Source organism: Glycine max, chromosome 15, assembly GCF_000004515.6.
Source record: "Glycine max cultivar Williams 82 chromosome 15, Glycine_max_v4.0, whole genome shotgun sequence".
NCBI lineage: Eukaryota > Viridiplantae > Streptophyta > Magnoliopsida > Fabales > Fabaceae > Glycine > Glycine max.
The window spans coordinates 41621468-41640282 of NC_038251.2; the positions used below are offsets into that span (position 1 = coordinate 41621468).

At 31.8% G+C, this 18815-nt stretch overlaps 1 protein-coding gene across 1 annotated transcript; it reads right to left on the reverse strand.

Annotated features, from left to right (window-relative positions):
* Nucleotides 1–2018: 2018 nt before the first annotated feature.
* Nucleotides 2019–14256, reverse strand: LOC100781053 (CO(2)-response secreted protease). Its single transcript, XM_003545739.5, has 11 exons — nucleotides 14037–14256; nucleotides 13838–13941; nucleotides 13603–13700; nucleotides 10581–10748; nucleotides 5681–5792; nucleotides 5002–5539; nucleotides 4786–4886; nucleotides 4185–4427; nucleotides 3492–3606; nucleotides 3152–3368; nucleotides 2019–2838 (listed from the first exon to the last, which is right to left on the reverse strand). The coding sequence occupies exons 1-11, from the start codon at nucleotides 14121–14123 to the stop codon at nucleotides 2288–2290; spliced, it is 2334 nt and encodes a 777-aa protein (XP_003545787.1). The 5' UTR covers nucleotides 14124–14256; the 3' UTR covers nucleotides 2019–2287.
* Between the last annotated feature and the right edge of the window lie 4559 nt (nucleotides 14257–18815).

The window sequence follows — 18815 nt, forward strand, 5'->3', positions numbered from 1 at the left end:
GGAGGTAATGAAGCCTGCACTTGATGTTGGGGTAATTTATTTTATTTTATTTCAAATAGTGCTTGGTTGAGTATGGTGCAAGTAATGCCTAATGTGACAGTAATTACAAATGAGAAGAATGAACTAGTTTTTAAAAGCATCTCTAATCGGAGGTGCTTCCATGGTTTCTTAGGCTAAGGAACGGTTTCTTGTTAGTTCTTCGGTGTTGGAGCACAGTGACATGGCAGATTCGGTTTCGATTCCTTATATATGGAACTATTCCTTACGAATAAAAAACTATTATTTTCGTAGAATATGTAAAGAAGCTGAAACAGAAAGGAAGAAGATGAACAATTTCAAGCATGAAACTACCTTGACAGCGAAAAGTCCAGGTGCGAAAGTACTCCCTTTTCCGGCAGCGGTGACGTCGACGTAGCGGTCGCGACAGCAGCGGAGGTAGTTCTTTTTCGACATGTGGTGTGGCTCGGCGTCAAGGAGTCCGGCGATGGCGGCCTCATCGGCGCATAGGAAGGGGAGGGTCCGGCGAGAGAGGCATTGTTGATGAGGAGGGCTTTGTTGGTGTTGGATCATGTTGATGAGGAGAGATTTGTGATTGAGAGGAGGAGAGGGTTTTTGTTGTTGCTGCGATCTGGTGTTGTTGGGGAAGCTTCTGGAGAAAAGAGGCCTTGATTTGAAGGAAGAAAACAACAGTGGAAAAGGAAGAAAAGAAAGACTAAACTGTTGAAAGCTTTTATAAAAAATAAATTAATTATTTTTATAATAAAATAATTTAAATGTTTGAATTTTTTGTGATTTCTTGTATTGGAGTAAAATTCTGTATAAATTTTTTAGGAGTGACATGACATTGTGGGAACCACAAAAAGTACCGCGGGGACCACAAAAAGATGATTAAGAAACTCAGATAAGAAACTTGCGCTGGAGATACCCTAAGTGAATAGCAATAGGGTATAGTATATACATAGAAGACTCAATGATGCCACATTAAAAGATAATTCCCTGATGTCTTTCATGAATCAAATGTTAGAGAGACTACTTAGTCATGCCTACTACTGCTTCTTAGATGGTTATTCAAGTTACAACCAAATTGTGGTAGACCCCAAGGACTAAGAAATTTGCATTCACTTGTCCTATGGAGTAGTATTTATTATGATAGGGACTTGAGTATTATGGGGTGCCTAATTCCCACATCAAGTAGTAGGGATGCTTGGTGGAGTATTTAAGTAACAACTAGCTTTTAAGGGTGGATTCCCCTAGTGCTTGGCTGCTTTTTAGTTTATCATCAGATGGGTTTGGTTGTTTTAATACTCTTGCCATTTTTCAAAGGCACATGCTAGTCATTTTCTTTAAAATGGTATAAAGGTTTCAATTTTTTTATTCTACTTATTATATTTGGAAGAGATTAAAAATACTAACCTTGTTTTGAATTGGGAGGAGTGCCATTTTATGGGGCAGGAAGGTATTATGCTAAGCCATAAGATGTCTTCAAAAGGCATAGAAGTGGACTGAACCATGATTGAAGTCATAGAAAAACTTAAATTACTAGTAAATGCAAAGGGAATACAGAGATTTCTTGGACATGTTAGGTTTTAATAAAAGATTCGTAAAGGACTTTTGTAAAATCTCTAAACCCTTGTATGGTCTTTTGAATAAAGATGTCATGTTTAACTTTAAAGATGTGTTTGAATGCATTTTACTTGCTGAAAGAGAAATTAATCACTGAAATCATGTGTGAGGCTAGTGGTTTTTTCAAAATGATGCCAATTTTAACTTTAATGATGCGTTTTTGCATGCATTTAAGACACTAAAAGAGAAATTAATCATTGAACTTATGTGATGAAAGCGGTTTTTTGTTTTGCCTTAGGTGCTATGTTAGGACAAAGGAAAGATAAGCTTTTACATGTTATATGTTATGCTGGTAAAGCTCTTAATAGTGCTCAAGAATCACCTGACCAATTCCCATCCCATTTTGTGATATACAGCATATCTTGTTTTATTCTGTTATTAACTTACAAATTGGGACATTAATTGTGTAGTGATTATTTCTTTTGTGGCTCTTATTTTTTGGAAATTGGAGCCAAGAAATGATAAGTGTTTATTTTGACAAGAGCAACAATTGGACAAAAACACGAAGTTTCCATTATTGCAGGCAATGAACAGGGTCAAAGAATCACAAGTTAATAATATTAATGTCTCATTGAGACATTTATAAAGTTAGGAAAAAGAATGTCACAATCATGTTGCTACATATTTGTGACCTGTTTAAATATGTGAACGTGTGTGTGCAAATTTATTCAACTTTGACTGCAAATACTGTATGAACATAATGGTGACCATCAAGCCATGTTAGAGACCCAAAATTGTATCCACTACGGGCCTCCTTGCCATAGAATGAGACTTTATAGGTCATTCTTTGAACACCCTCAGAAAACACAAGTTTATTGGGGATGACCTTCACAACCAATCCCTCAGGTGCAAGCACTTTTGCAGTGTATGTGGCATTAAGGGATCCAACATTGGTAACTTTTCTTGTGATCACTTTTGCTTTTTGTTGCTTTTTAAGTGTACTTACAGATATTGATGGGTAATTGACGTTGGAGATAAGGCCTTCAGAAGAGTTCTTTGGGCAATTGAAGTTTGTCTTAGACATTGACCTTATGATTTTCTGTGAATAGCCAAAATAACAAAGGAATCTGAGATAGTCTTCCACATCTGTTTCAAAGACTAAGCCAGGGTTGAGAGCTCTGAGTGGATTAATTTCCCCAACTCCCATTTCATGTGGATCGGCAATGGAGTTTGAGCTGTTAGTAAGAGGCTTCCTCAAGTTGTTGTAGTTTGTAGCTGAAAAATGGAATAGGAACAAAGCAGCATAAGGACATGCTTGACTCTCTTTTCACTTTTTTATTGTAAAATTTGTTTTCTAAAACAATTACACTCTACTCAGCTATCATCCAAAATCTATTAAGTTTTAAAAGTTGTTTCAAAAACCAAAAAATTGAAACAGTTGGAAGATGTTTTCTCATAAACAGAAATGTGTTCAGGAACAAAATTTTTCCAATGTGCTCAGAAGACAAACAAATTTTAGAAAACTGAACTATTTTTGAAAACTCTCACATTACCAAATAAGACTAGATAAGGGTGTTTGGTCTAGTACCTGTTGTCATCAATGCTGATTTGATCATTGAAGAACTCCATTTTGTGTGTACTGACTTAATGAATGCAGCTGCACCTGTCACATGTGGGCAAGCCATAGATGTACCAGATTTTATGGCATACAAGGATGGCTTTTTCCCAATTGGGACACTTCCTGGTTCTTTAGTTTTGGGAATCACAGCGGCCAAAATGCCAACGCCTGGAGCCATCACATCCGGCTGGACAACAAATTTTTCATAATGTGAAAGAAACATTGAGTGCATTGTTCTCAAGATGTTTATGCGATTTGAGTTAATGGATGAAATGAAAACTTCATATAGGAACGTGGGGCAGAAAAATACCTTAAGAACGTTTTCTGTAAGGCTGGAAGGACCTCTGGATGAGAAAGATGCAACAATTGGTGAAGGCTTTAATCTAGAAACTTCTGTTGTTGGAAGAATTGTTGCAGTTGGGTTCCTGTAACAGAGGCATGATAGACTAAGCATGCAGCTAGTATATTATTTTTCAACTTTTACATTCAACATGGACATAAATATGTGTGCGTGTGTGTTAGGAACCAAGAATTAAAATGACAAAGAAAAGAAAGAATTTTATTGAATAGGATGAGAAGAACAAAAAATAGGAGAGATAACTGTCTTCCAAGGATTCCCCTTCACAAAGAATTTCTCCACTCAGAGAGCTAATGCTCAATCTACAAATGAATAGCTCTCCCTCTCTCCTATCCTTGTTCTCCTATTTATATCTAATAAACCCCTCTAACTAACTAACTAACTCATTAACAAACTAACTATCTTAACTAAGTTTCCCTTCTTATATCCTAACAGTGTGCGTGTTTAGTTGTTATTTGTCTTTCAATAAAGTTGGCTTAGACAACCACCACTTTACATGCTTTTACATTTGCTATCATCATTTGACTAAATGCATAACACAATCTGCAATCTTGTTTGCACATAAGACATGGGAAAAGCTACTTTAAATCACTAATCAACACTTTAAATCACTAATCAACAAATGTGAAGGTTGATAATGCTTACTTGGTAGAGTTTATGTATTGTAGGATTTGATGGCCTTCAAGATTGCCAACCTGAGTGAAGGGAAATGCACCTGCATCAAAGGGAGCATCTTTGTTGTCCTCATTAATGAGTATTATCCCTATGGCTCTTGCATCTTGTACAACTAGCTTCTTGATTTGCCTCGAAACAGTTGGATCATCATTAACACAAACAACAATGCTGCCTGCAGTTTTGTTGAAATCTAGTGATCCAGGAAAACAGTTCCTGCATTTCAGAGAACAATTAGCATACCTTTTTAAGGTAGAATATTTAAATCCTAATATCTGCATTTATCTAGTATGTGTGATACTGATTCTATTATATAATATGTACAATCTCAATCTGTGTTTCTTTCAAAAATGCCATTGTCTGCTGGTATAATGTACTAGTAATATATACCAATAGTATGATCAATGTTAAATTTCAATGCATTTCATTTGAGTTTACCTATTGCATTCTTTTCAATAATCTCTTAGCAATAAAAAATGACCATCAAAATTGGAACACATGAAATGATAACTATCATTTATTTTAGGTTTAAGAGGATGACAGTAATATGCCAAGAATAATCACAATTAGATACCTAGCTTCTGATGCAGGGACAAATTTGGCAGCTACTTGCTCTCCAAAGACAAGGCGATGCATCTTTGAATGAGTAAGGTTTGAAAAGTTAATGCCAGTACCCTGACAACACAAACAAAGGGAGAAAAATAAGGTTTTTGGTGCATGAAAAAGAAATCATGCCATGAAATTAACCATATTCTTCTTTTGGCTTGGAAGAAGAGATCAAGAAACCTACTTGGAAATATTTCCCATTTCCAAGGACAATAGTTGATTGGAAGTTCCTATCAATATTAGAAGCTGCAATAGTAAATATCCACGGTGCAGTGTTCACAACTGTGAAAGGATCAGGACCATCATTGCCAGCTGAACACACCACCAGGACCCCCTTTTGTTCTGCATGAAATGCTCCAATGGCTATAGGATCACTTAAAAAGTCTGATTGGAATAGTGAGCTGAGTCCAATAGAGATTGAGATTATATCTACTCCATCCTTCACAGCATCATCAATAGCCTTTAGTATGGTGGCACCAGAGCATCCTTCATCTGAGCATGTTTTATAAGCAGCAATCCTAGTAGAAGGTGAACCACCTCTTGCTGTTCCTTGTGCTAAACCAAAATAACTAGCATTGTTGACATGAACACCAGCTGCTATTGATGCTGTGTGAGTCCCATGTCCAACAGAATCTCTTGGGGAACCTTTGGTTGCTTCTATATGAGTCTGGTTGTCACCTGATGTAGCCAGAATATTATAGTATCTTGCACCTATCAATTTTCTGCAGTTTTATAAAGAGAATTTAAGTGTAGCATATAATCAATTTGTAATTTTGTCACTGTCAAAATATGATTACTGAAAGATTTTGTAAGTAGATATGAACATTTTTATTAGAAGCATTTGTAAGAGAATGGATGATCACCTATTGCAATTGGATTTCTTGAAATCACTACCCTCCATGCAAACACCTTTCCATCTTGAAGGAATCTCCCCTATACCCTCATCCCTGAAACTTGGAGACTCTGGCCATATCCCTAGATGCAGAACAGGCATGGAAAAAAATAATTGAATTATATTCAAACAAAAGTGTTCGTAATATGTAACATGCAAACTCTACATTAAAGTCTTTGTAATTTATGGATCAGCAGTGGATGTAGTTTATGAAGGGTTTTTATTATAGAGTTTCAAAATGAGGAAAGTTATTCAAAATTTGTGAAAACACATGAAGTCTAGGGCGCTGATTACATTTTTATATTTTACAAGAATAATACATTCACACTTCACTCACATTACCTCACATCTACACAATTTTTATCATCTAAGTACGGTTGTTCCACATAGTTTTATGTACACTCACGGCTCTTGCACCATTACGGTGTAATTTTGTTTAAAAATTATCATAATGAGGATATTTTAAAAAATAAAAATGGATGAATTGTGCTTTGAAGTACGATTGAAGAAATCATGCTTCAAAGCACGATTTTATTTTACAGAATTTTTTTACAGTGAAATTGTATATGAACATATAATTTTAGTTATTTATTTATTTATTATTAAAAGTTAAAATCGTATGTCAACATACGATTTTAATATGTTTTTTTTTTATTTTTAATTATTTTAAAAAAGTAAAATACAATTGAAACTATATTTCAAAATATGATTTTCATTGGGAAAAAGAAAAAAAATAAAATCGTATTTTAACATACGATTTCAATTCTTAGAAAAATATATTTAAACAACTGAAAAGTGAAATTGTGCTTTAATATAATTCTTAGAAAAATATACAACTGAAAAGTGAAATTTTGCTTTAATATATGATTTTTTCATTGTGAATTCGTATATTTATCTATTTTTGTAATTTTAAAAAAATACCAATTATGGTAATTTAAAAAAAAACCCATTTCCGTAATTAACCCCGTACACTTACACTCTGATTTTCACATATCCTAGTGTAAGCATATCAGATATGTAAGATGCTTTATCCATTTTAGAATGTTTTGTTGTTTTCACTTTTATTTCTTCACTTTCAATAACTTCCTAAACCCCCAATATCACTTGGTTTATATTTCTAAGCAAGCAATGAAACAGGAACAACTGAGCGGATGACAAGATTTGGCTATATAAAAGTTTGTATAGGAAACAATAAAAAATAACTTTTTATTGTTTTCATTTATATTTCCAGTGTTTCCTATACAAATTTTTAAGAGTAAAAACAAAATGAAATTACAGATTAATTTTTATGTATTATCAATATAATTTTTTTTACCCTGTGAGTCAATTAGAAATTATCCTGTATATCAAAAACTCTTTACAATAACCGTACATATACTATTTTCTCATGAAAATTTTGTGATGTTTTTGTACTTGAAATTAAAACAAGAAATATTTCCTTATTTCAAACGACCCTAAACTCATAGAAGGAGCAAGTTGAGAATGTTAGAAAGGCCACCTCATTGCATCTTTATGCTGTTTCAACTTCACACTATCATGCCTGTGGCTCTAAACTTAAAGGGGCACCAAGGGTCCCACAATTAAGCAACACACGCTAGGACAAATTTCTAGTAAAGCTCCCTAGAGAAAGTGTAAATGTTGGGAATTTGGTCAGTTTCTATAAAGGCCGTTTGGTTTCTTTTTAAAAGGGTTCAATACTATAGCTAGGGTATGAAGAAACCAAAAGAAAAGTTGCTTCTTTCACACTTGTACATACCAGCTTAGTCATTCAATTGTGGAGAAAAGGGGAGGTTTTTGGGGAGTGGTGCCACTAATGTAAAGTTTCGTGTGCCTCAGATTTTCCCGATTTCTGTTGGTTGTTTGTAGCAGGAAATTGGATGTAATGCTTGAAAAGTTTTCAAAATGTATTATTTCACTTTTAAGTTCTAAATATTATATATCAAGTAGGATTACAAGTCAGTAGCAACATACTAACAGCACAAGATTAAGTCCTTTATATTAGAGAAACTGTTATCTAAAGAGTTAGAAAAACAAAACATAGTTTTATGTATGGACTTAATCTTGTTTTCAGTCTCTCTAATATATTTTTTGTTTTGTTTTAGTACTTGTAATTTTTTTTTAAAAATGTTCCTAAATATATTGGTTTTTCATTTTGAGTTTCACATTAATTTGTTATTGTTAAGTGTTGAGGTACCTTAGAAAAAATCACCTCATCATATCAAGGATTACAAGTCAGTAGCAACATACTAACAGTATGGACCAAAACAAAAAAGAAAAAAGAAAGATATATTTTAGAAAGCATTTAAAAAAGTTATAAAGACTAAAGCCAAAAACAATATTACAAGGATAAAAATTTGTTGTGGTTTTTTGTTAGGGTTGAAAACTAAAAGAAGAGTTATGTGAGAAAAAAAATTAATTATCTCATATCCCACTTTTTTTTGGTTACATTACATGCCCACCACTTTGTTGTTTTTTTTTTTTTTTGTTTTTTTAAGATTGAAAATTAAAAAATTACAGCTTTCTTTCTATAATTTTGACTGGCCAAATTCATCATTGAGCCTCAGTAAGAGGCTTGCATTAAAGAGGCCAGCCTCACATTCTCTGCTTTAAATATAAAAATACACACTTCTTAAAGGATACCCATATCACCATATGATACAACTTACCAAGATAAACCAGTAAAGGTTTCAGTTGGCATAAAGTGAGGTGGAAAATGAGTAGTTATTGTGCTTTGTTAAACAAAAAATATGGGGTAGCAATCATAACAGCTAGTTGTGGGCCACAATGAGTTGCCATTTACACACAATAGATGTTGATGCTGCAACTGTCAATAGGCCTCAACCACAAGGGTACCAGTGGTGAATGGCCTAAAAAGTGGAAGTGAGTACTAACAAATCAGTTTCACATGAGACTACCAAATGTTTTGGGGGTCCATATCATGCTACTATAGTAAGGTATTCAACACTGTGCTGTCTCATTTTGGTTTTTGACTCAATATTTTCACAAACATAATTAGGAGATTCACTTTTGGGTAAGACTTTAAGAGTATTCGTTAGCTAAAATTCTCTCTTAACATGGCAAGTATAGTTTGTCTGAAGCCAAAATTCACTTTCACTATGACCTATCACTTTCACTGTAAACTTTTGGGTAAGACAGTGGTTAGGTACTGTCCTCTGTAACTTGCAATTACTATTTCAATGTTTTATTTGTTTATTTATTTATTTCTTGCAATTCTTATCAATTGAATCAAACACAATGCAGAGTAATATAATCACCTTCTGTTTCCTATCACTAAGATCATGTGATTAACTCTGTTAACTGAAATAAAATGCAATGTTCAATCTTAAACTTTAAATTAATATTAATGAAACTTTTAGGATCATTGACTTTTTAACTCTTCATCAAATAAGTTCTTATAATTTAATTTTTTATATATTCAGAAGGGGGTAACAAACAAAGAAGGTGATTTGATTGAATAAAACTGTATTGAAGCTTTTTGAGTTAATTAAATATGTTTTTAATTTTTTAAATTAGATGATTTGAATTTTTAGTCCCTAAAAAATAAACCATCTTGTTTTAATCTCTTATTTATGAAAGTATATCTTATGTGGTTTTTGTAATTAACAAAAACTAGTCTGTTTTAGTCTCTTATGTCTATGAAGATAGAAATCACATATGACACATTTACATGAACGATGGAATAAAATGAGACAATGTAATTTTAAAAGATTAAAAACAAACATTATTCTATTTATATGGACTAAAAAAATATTTAAACTAATTATTTCTCTCTCTTTTTTTTGTGTGTACTAATGTACTATAACGTCAACAAAATCCTTTAAAAAAAACGTCAGCAAAATTAAATCTAAGACATGATGTAAACTATCTAAACCCCATCTCCATTCTCGCGCTTTGTGATAAAGTAGATTTTTCTATCGAGATTTTAAGTTCTAGGTAGATAGAGGATTATTTATTACAAAATTATATTTGATGATTTATTTTGAAAACCAAGATTATGAATAAATTGATAATAAAATAAGGATTAAAAAAATTATATCACTGTACCTTATTTTAGAATTTTCTTTTAAATGCATGTGAAGTTTTGGTGGGTTTATATCTAAAATTATTCTATTTGACAACGTACAATGAAATGGTGTAAGAAAAAGAGTCGTGTCAAGTAATGCCGCGCAATGAGCCAAATCTAGTTGGAATGCACTTAAATTAATCTGAGATGATAAAGAAGGTAATAATTTTGCCTGTGACATAACCTTATCTGTACTAGTAATCCTTTTGCTATAAAAGTTCCATTTATTAATTTATTTTTATCTTTTAAGTAAGACAATGTGTAGTCAGTATATTTTATTAATGGGAGGCAAAAGTATTCAATATAAAAAAAGAAGTTTTGCAGATTTGTTGATCTAAAAGTAATATATACTCACATTAACCTACATTAAAGACTTAAAATTTGTCTTGAATATTGTAGTTAATTCTCTTCCTAAACATTGATAAATGTTTTTCCTTTATTTTACATTAATGAAAAGTGCAATAGTAATTAATATTTGTATTAGTAAAATAAAGGTTAAACTAATTACTATATTATTTAAGAAATAAAAATGAAAATTTCAATTTAACCTTTTTTATATTAATTTTGTAGGCCTTAACATCTTAAAAATAGCTGAAAACTCCCATCACCGACTCTATGGGTTTAATAATTTTCCAAATGATTTAGGAACTTATAGATTAATTTTACCTAAAATACATAATTTAGGACGTGGACGTTTGAATATGACAAAGCAAATACCCAATCAGATTTATTGGGCTAAAGACAACGGAATTAAAGTAGAACTATTATCAACTTTTCTATCACTTACCTGTGTCTATGACACCAATAATGATATCACTTGATGAGTGTTGGTGTAATTTGGGAGTGCCATAACTATAAGGCTTCATTCCCAAATCTGATTCCAAGAAATCCCAAGATCGCGTTGTGTGTAACTGAAGCACTGGATCAGGGAACACAGACACCACACTATCGTGACCTGTTTACAAATCACGTAGCAATAGTTACCACAAAGGGGACAACCAACACCCACATACTATCTATCATAAACTTGTTTAATAATTATGGTAAATAAATTATTATGATTTTTATAATGTTATTGTAGTCATTTATCTTAACATACGACTTTTATGTATTCATAAATTAAAATAAAGAAATAAAGAGTGTACAAAAAAGGATATGGATAAGTCACTAGTGCGTGTGATATACTCACTAGAAAATTAATGTGAGAAAATTTTGTACATAGACATGTATGTATAAAAATTATCATGATTAATTAAAATAACATTTTTATTTAAGTAATTCATAATATTTTAAACTTATTATTGAACGTTTTATTAAAAATACTTACCGGCCAGTAAAAGTGATGACAGAACTAATATTTACAAAGTATAATGTATGACATTTGTTGGAAAAATCATCCTCTTAAATGGAGTTCAAAATTTAAGACATTAGTTATTGACTTTCCATTGAAAAATATATTGAATTTACACAATAATAAATAATCTATGAAACTTGTTGGATCATGCACCAAAAAAAGAAAAATCTATGAAACTTGCTGCGAAACGTTAGCTTCACTACTTGTGGCATCAGTTATGCTTCTTAATCAAATATACGTTGGCTGTTGGAAAAAAAAATTAGCGTCAACTGGTGGTTATGTTTTTGTAAAATATGTCACAGAAAACTTTTTTTTTTTCCCAGTATAATGGAGGAAATGGACTGCCAAGATCCGTTGCTCTCAACTCTCAAGCCTCATAATTTCTATCTACATAAAAGATTTTAAAAAATTTAGGAATTTAATTTGAATACATTAACGGTGTAAATTTTTCGCTGTTAATTAATAAAAAAATGGTTTAAATATGATTTTTAAAATAATTATTGTAAACACTAATGATTTTTAATTATATGATAATTCATAACTAAGTAAGAGTATAAAAATATTTCATACTATTATTATATTTTAATTAAATTCTGTTTGTTAAATCTTCAAAAAATTTAAAATAATGAATATTTAAATTCTTATTAGTTTCAATACATTGATTTTATTTTTTTGTTACATGTTTCAATACATTGATAGTGTAGTAGAGTCAACCATCTTTTCAAAAGTACGTTTTTCAGATCCAAGGAAATGAATTATTAATAATATATAACTACGTATTATGACCATTTTAATATTGCAAATTCGCACTTGTAATATTGTAATGTAAATCGTACCAAAAAGAAATTGTAATGCAAGATTAAACAATGTTACATGATTATTGATATTGTTACCCCGATCTGAGTAATACCGATCAACAAAAAATTTAATGTGACAGAATCAAAAGTTATACCATATTAACGTAATTATAGTTCATAAGTTTATTCTTTCCATTTGATATACATTAATTTGCTTTTTCTTTATTATTTTCCTTCTTAATGGGTTTTCAGCGGGGAAGATATATATTCATATTCAACGGCGGATCTTATTAGAGTAAATTTATTTGGGGCCAAATAATACATTTTCGCTGATAAAAAAATGATACATATTTTCGTATTTTTTTTACACTTCTAGTTTAAATTTAAATAATTAGTCCCAAATAAACTCATCAAAACCATAAATATATTTGACCGTAGCTAATCATCTAAAGGATATTAATTATATCAAATGATAAAAAAATATTTTTATACAAGTTTGTGTAAATATTTTTTACCCTATCAATCAATTAATAAAAAATTATTTTAAATATATATTTTTTTAGAAAATTATTATAAAAGTTAATAAACTTATTATATATGAAACATGTGATTAAATGATAAGATAAAAAATAAAAAAAATATTTACACTATTAATGCTTTCTTATTAAATTAAAAAAAATCTCACTTCTAACATCAATACAAAAATCAATGGAATATAAAAATGGGTCAGTTTGTTAAACATTTGTTTTAAAAAAATAAGCTTAAACAGACTATCCTATTAATATCTATAAATAGATTGATAAGGATACGGTATATGAAAAAAAAATTCATTACTAAAATCAATACAAAAATCTATGGAATATATTAAAATGGGCCAGTTTATTAAATATTTGTTTTAAAAAATAAGCTTAAACTGACTCTATCTATAAATGAATGGATAACAATACAATATATGAAAATTTTACCAATATATCACCAATATGATGTCTTATTAATAACAAAGAGGAACAAAATTCTATGTGGAAATTGAAAGTACAAAACCACACCACATACCGACGCACACAATCACATATATTTATGTAAATTAAATATTGAAATGCAACAAAAAATATAAAATAATGAAAAAGTTTGGGGGTCGTGCCACCCTGTTCCTCAAGAGAATTCACTTATGTTCAGATCTCTATTTTGGAACCATTAATATATTGTTGTTTTGTATTCTTCTTTTTTATTTATTAATTTTAGCTCATAAATATACAGTCTTTTTATTTATTTAAATAATCCATTTTCCCCCTTACAGTTATTATCCATCCGTCTTTTACATCATTGTGAGTGTAGTTAAGGTTGGTGAACAAAATTATTAGTGCACAGTAATAACAACAGATACAATAGACACCAAAATTCACTCCCAACCACATAATACGTATATTGATTTTGCTTTAAGGAAACCAAATTCTAAAATTATTGTTCTTTTATCTAGTGTCTAGAACTATCTAATAATAATAATTTTTGTAAAAAAAAGAACTAGATAATAACCATAAAAAAAAGAATATTGACAATGCCTTCCCAATAAAACATTAGAAAAGTCGAAGAATCATGCAAGTTAAGAATCTGGAGCAGACAAAAGATAAAAAAGGAGCTAGAAGACAAAGATCAAATACCAGACAGTGCAGAAGCTTCACCCTCTGTAAGCAAGGCAGAGAAGCCACTGAAGGCATGACTAAAATGGTGGGTTAGAGCAATCCTCTCACTTTGTTCACTGAGAAATTGGAAAAGAAAAAATAAAAACAAACATGTTCATTCCATAAGTTCAATTGATTTTGATTGCAATGGTGGATATGGTTATAGATAAAAAAAAGTGAATAATGTGAAGTTATAGTGAACTAGATAATGAACCTTGGAATAATTGATGACAATAAATGCAGATGTGATGATTCTAGTATTTGGCCCTCTACTCCAATGTTATTTGGTGATGAATTTCCCATATAAACAACATAAGGCTGCAAAGAACAAGATAAGCTTTGGTAATTAAATCTGGCATAACAAAATTGAACATAATAAGCTAAAGGGGAAGTGTGTGTAGATATATATAAACCTTGGGAATTTGATCTGAAATTGCTGTACTGCTGATGAGTAGAGAAGCTACAAAGAGAAAATGAAGGAATTGCTGAAGGCACTCCATTGAAGAGAATGAGAAAAATTATTGTTACTGAAGAGAGCTGTTCATGCAATCATCCATTTATAGGGTAGGTGTGAGAATTTGCTTAATTAAAGAAAGCTTCAAGCATGAAGCATGTGAGAAAATCTTTGTTAACTATTTTGCTCCACTTATGCGAATGGCTAGTGTATAATATTGCTATTATATACTTTCTTCATTCTCTCTGCTTTTAGCCGCTTCTTCTAAACATCAAAAATAAGTTTACTTATTGTTGCTTGTCCATGTCAATACAAATATTACAGGAAATTTATCACTTTCTTTGTTTTATTCTTTTCTATTTGCTGTGTACTTTTGTTTAATGAGTGTGCTAAAATTAGGTAAAGCAGTGCGAGTGAAGGATAATTGATCAGCACAGTTTGCCATTTATGACCACACCCATGCTTGTGTAAATGAGTAGGATGCAAATATTTGTCCCTCTAATATCCCCTTTTAACACAAACAAAAACTCATCACACCAGGAAGAAAAGTGAGAACATTATTATTTTAGGCAATTTTTAAATGTTGTAACTTAGTCAGAATACTTAGTTGCATCAGTCAAATATTTTCCTTTACATAGAAAAGAAGCAAAACTGGTAATTCTGCAGAAGTCACTTAAGAGAATGCTTTTGTGGGTTTTCAATTTCTTAGTCCAAAATGAGATTAATATTGTCATTTCCTATCTGTGTATATAGTTTTTTGTACACATCAATGTAGCAGTTAAACATTGCCAATGTATTATATTCGAGTTATGTTTTACTACCCAAATTCTTTGTGGAAAGAAAGGAAAAGCGAGATTCCAGTTATCTGTACAGATGCTCTCACTTTAAAGAGATGGTATATATGTGAATGAAATAAAGCAAATCATATGCTTGAAATGCAAGTAAATTTGTCTCTTTATGTGCAAAAGAGTTAGGGAAGAATTCGAATATAGTTTTATAGCCATGTGATATTCTCTTCTTTGTTACCCTTTAATTTCTTCGTCTTCAAGCGTTTTCTTTGTGTTGGCATCTTCGTTGTTATAGGTTCTCTCTTGGGCTCTTTGAACACTATGTGTGACTGCATAGTGCAGCATTGGTAATGCATAAAGTACTGACAATAAATTGATAGAACTATTCGTGAAATGGACTCAATTGTGAGAGATTTAGATGAAGTTCTTGGTTCAATTCTTAAAAAAAACTAACATGAGTGTAGAGTGTAGAGTAAGAATTAGACTAAGCATATCCTACAGGCTACAATTTACAGCACATTTGGAAATTCTTTTAAAAAAATAATCATTTGTTATTTTTTCTTAAGAAACTTTCACTTAAACAAAAATACATAACAAGATAATGCAAACACAGGTTTAAACTTAATCTTATCATTTATGACAATGCAAGAGCCAATTCTCAATTGAATATTGGTCATACTTCATATATTTTCTTACAACGTGAACTTTAGGTGGAGTATGACAGAAACTAATGTTAAATCAAAGCTTGGTTGTATTAATCCAACAACACCAACCCAACATGGAGTGTATAGCTTCATCTAAATAGTAATAACATAGACGTTTGTTTGTCCTCTTTAAACACTTAAATTTTATAAAAAAATCAAAGAGAATTTTGTTCCTTATCTATAATTTAGGTTTCAATTTGCTCCTTCAAATTTTTTTTTAATTCACTTTGATTCATTAAAGTGTGCCTCCTAGACCAAATTAGTATTTTTGTTAGTTTTCTGATAGCTTTTTTATTTTCACTAACTAACTATATTAATTTTGTGTCATGTAGCATTACTCATATATTATCACGTGTCATTAAGTTGACAAAGTTAGTATAGATAAAAATATTAACTTGATCTAATAGGGATCAAAGTGAATCTTTCAAAACTTAAGAAGACTTTAAAAAAATTGCTGTACATCCAACTATAGTGCCCAAGTTCAAAACAGAGGGACAAAAGAAGGAGCAGCAGCTTGTACTAAAGGGACGCAACAAAACTTCGTAGTCTCTCTACAGCATAAATATATATCTGGCCCAAGTAAAAATTCATGCGTTTTTTTTAAAAGGTAAATGCATGCGTGTTAGTAAATGTTTGTTTGGCAATCGTGTATTTTTTTTTGCTAGAATTGATTTTCAACTATTGAATGTGAAAGGGATGTACACAAATTAATCTTATCCAAAAATTTAACATTGAAATTTATGCAAAATGAGAAATTTTGATTTTAATTCATGCATCCATATTTCACAATTTATTCATGCTTAAATCAATTCCAATCCAATTCATCTATGTAATTTAGAAAACAAAAGTTGACATTAATGGATTGGGTTGCTGTGATTAATAGAAAGTTAGTGATCTACCCATTCTATTTTCCATTGGATTATTTAATTACTAAAAAACAGATCGAATTGTTCTTCTTCTTATTGCTATTCAAAGCCCATTTCTACTTCTTTTCACTACTCGAATACTATGCGATCAACAAAGACATTGTAATTACGCAAATTGAATTTTAAAATATTAATGAAAGGGTCCATTTATAATGGTTGGTTCTCCTCTGATTTGCTACCAAAAGAACCTGCAAGATCAAAATAAAAACATAAACACCAAAGCAAGCAACCAAGGATCAACACCAGGTTTACGTGATTCAACAATGTGCACATCCATGAGAAATGACAGCTCATCATCATCACATTGATCATGAAATTACAAGTTCAATACGAGCAGCAACTAGCTTTGATCTCTCTCGATTTCTTTCTTACAAAACCTTTCTCAATCACCTAGCTCACTATCTCCTCGTGAATTCTCTGAATTTCTACAACAACTCTATTTTTCAACCAGCCCTGTTTCTTGAATAACATGATCAAAAAAATATATACACTCTAGCTATGCTTTGGTGCCAAGACCAATTCAGATATGACAACTGAATTCAGTTATAACAACTGAATTCAGTTATGACAGCACCACAAGAAACCTTCCCACTTGTGCTTTTAGTGATTTTGAGTCACATACCACAAATCTCCACCTTGACTCCAAATCAACAAGTGTCTACCTTGTGATTCAGGGCTGCACTTCTACAAATCTGCTTTAGGCATTTTCAAAATTGATCAAGTCCAGACAGTGCTTGAACTTGACACTAGATAGGGACTTTGTGAACATGTCAGCAGGGTTTTCTTTTGTTGAAACCTTCTCCACCTTCACCTTCTTAGAATCAATCACATCTCCAATGAAGTGAAGTTCCACATCTATATGCTTTGTCCTCTCATGGTAACTTTGGTGATTTGCTAAATGAATAACACTTTGACTGTCACAATGAATTGTGACACAGGATCGTGGTATTCCAAGCTTATTTACCATTCCCTTTAGCTAAATTGCTTCCTTAACTACTTCATCTAGTGCCATGTATTCTGCTTCAGTTGTTGAAAGAGCAACAACTGATTGTTTATTTGCTTTCCAACTGATTGCAGTTCCAAACAAAGTAAACACATATCCAGTTAAGGATTTCCTTGTGTCTACATTTCCTGCAAAATCTGCATCTACATAGCCTGTGATTGCTGCCTCGTGTGCTATCTTCTTGTACCTTAATCCAACTTTCAAAGCTCCATTTAGATACCTTAGTGTCCACTTCAAAGCCTCCCAGTATGCACTACCAGGATCTCCCATGAACCTGCTTATTATACTTATTGCATGAGCCAAGTCAGGTCTGCCGCAAACCATTCCATACATTATGCTTCCAACACCACTGACATAGGGTGTTTGATTCATTTTAGACCTTTCTTCAGCTGTCTCTGGTGCTTGAATTACAGATAACTTTGTGTGATGGCCGAGTGGTGTGCTAACAGGCTTGCTTTGATGCATCCTAAACCTCTCCACCACTTTCTTGAGGTAATTGCTTTGGGACAAGAATAGTTCACCCTTTGCTCTATCCCTATGAATGTCAATCCCGAGTATCCTTCTAGCTGACCCTAGATCTTTCATCTCAAATTCTGTATTCAAGCTTTCTTTGAGTTGTCTAATCTCTTCCTTGTTAGCACTTGCTATGAGGATGTCATCCACATACAAGAAAAGGTAGAGAACACACTCTTTCTTCCTTTTCAAGATATATACACAACTGTCATATCTGTTTCAAATGAAGCCATATCTGATCAAGAATTCTTCAAATTTCAGATACCACATTCGAGGGCTTTGCTTCAGTCCATACAAACATTTTTTCAACAAACACTTCTTGTTCTCCCCTTCTTCAAAACCTTTAGGCTGATTCATGTAAATGGTTTTCTTCAGATTTCCATGAAGAAAAGCAATTTTAACATCTAGCTGTTCAAGTTCCAAATCATACTGATTTACTAGACCTAGCATGACTCTTATTGAGCAATGCTTCACAACTGGTGAAAAAATCTCATTGTAATCAATTCCTTCAACCTGTGTAAAGCCTTTTGCTACCAATCTTGCCTTGAATCTAGGCCTTTCTACTCTTGGAATACCTTCTTTCTTCTTGAAAATCCACTTACACCCAACAACCTGATGCTTCTTAGGTTGATCCACAAGTGTCCATGCCTTGTTCTTTCTTAAGGATTCCATTTCTTTATTCATTGCCTGAAGCCACAGCTGACTGTCTTCACTTTCAATTGCTTCCCTCCAGGTCTTTGGTTCTGAATTTTGAATCTCCTTTGCAACATTCAAGGCATAGCAGATAATGTCAGCATGACCATA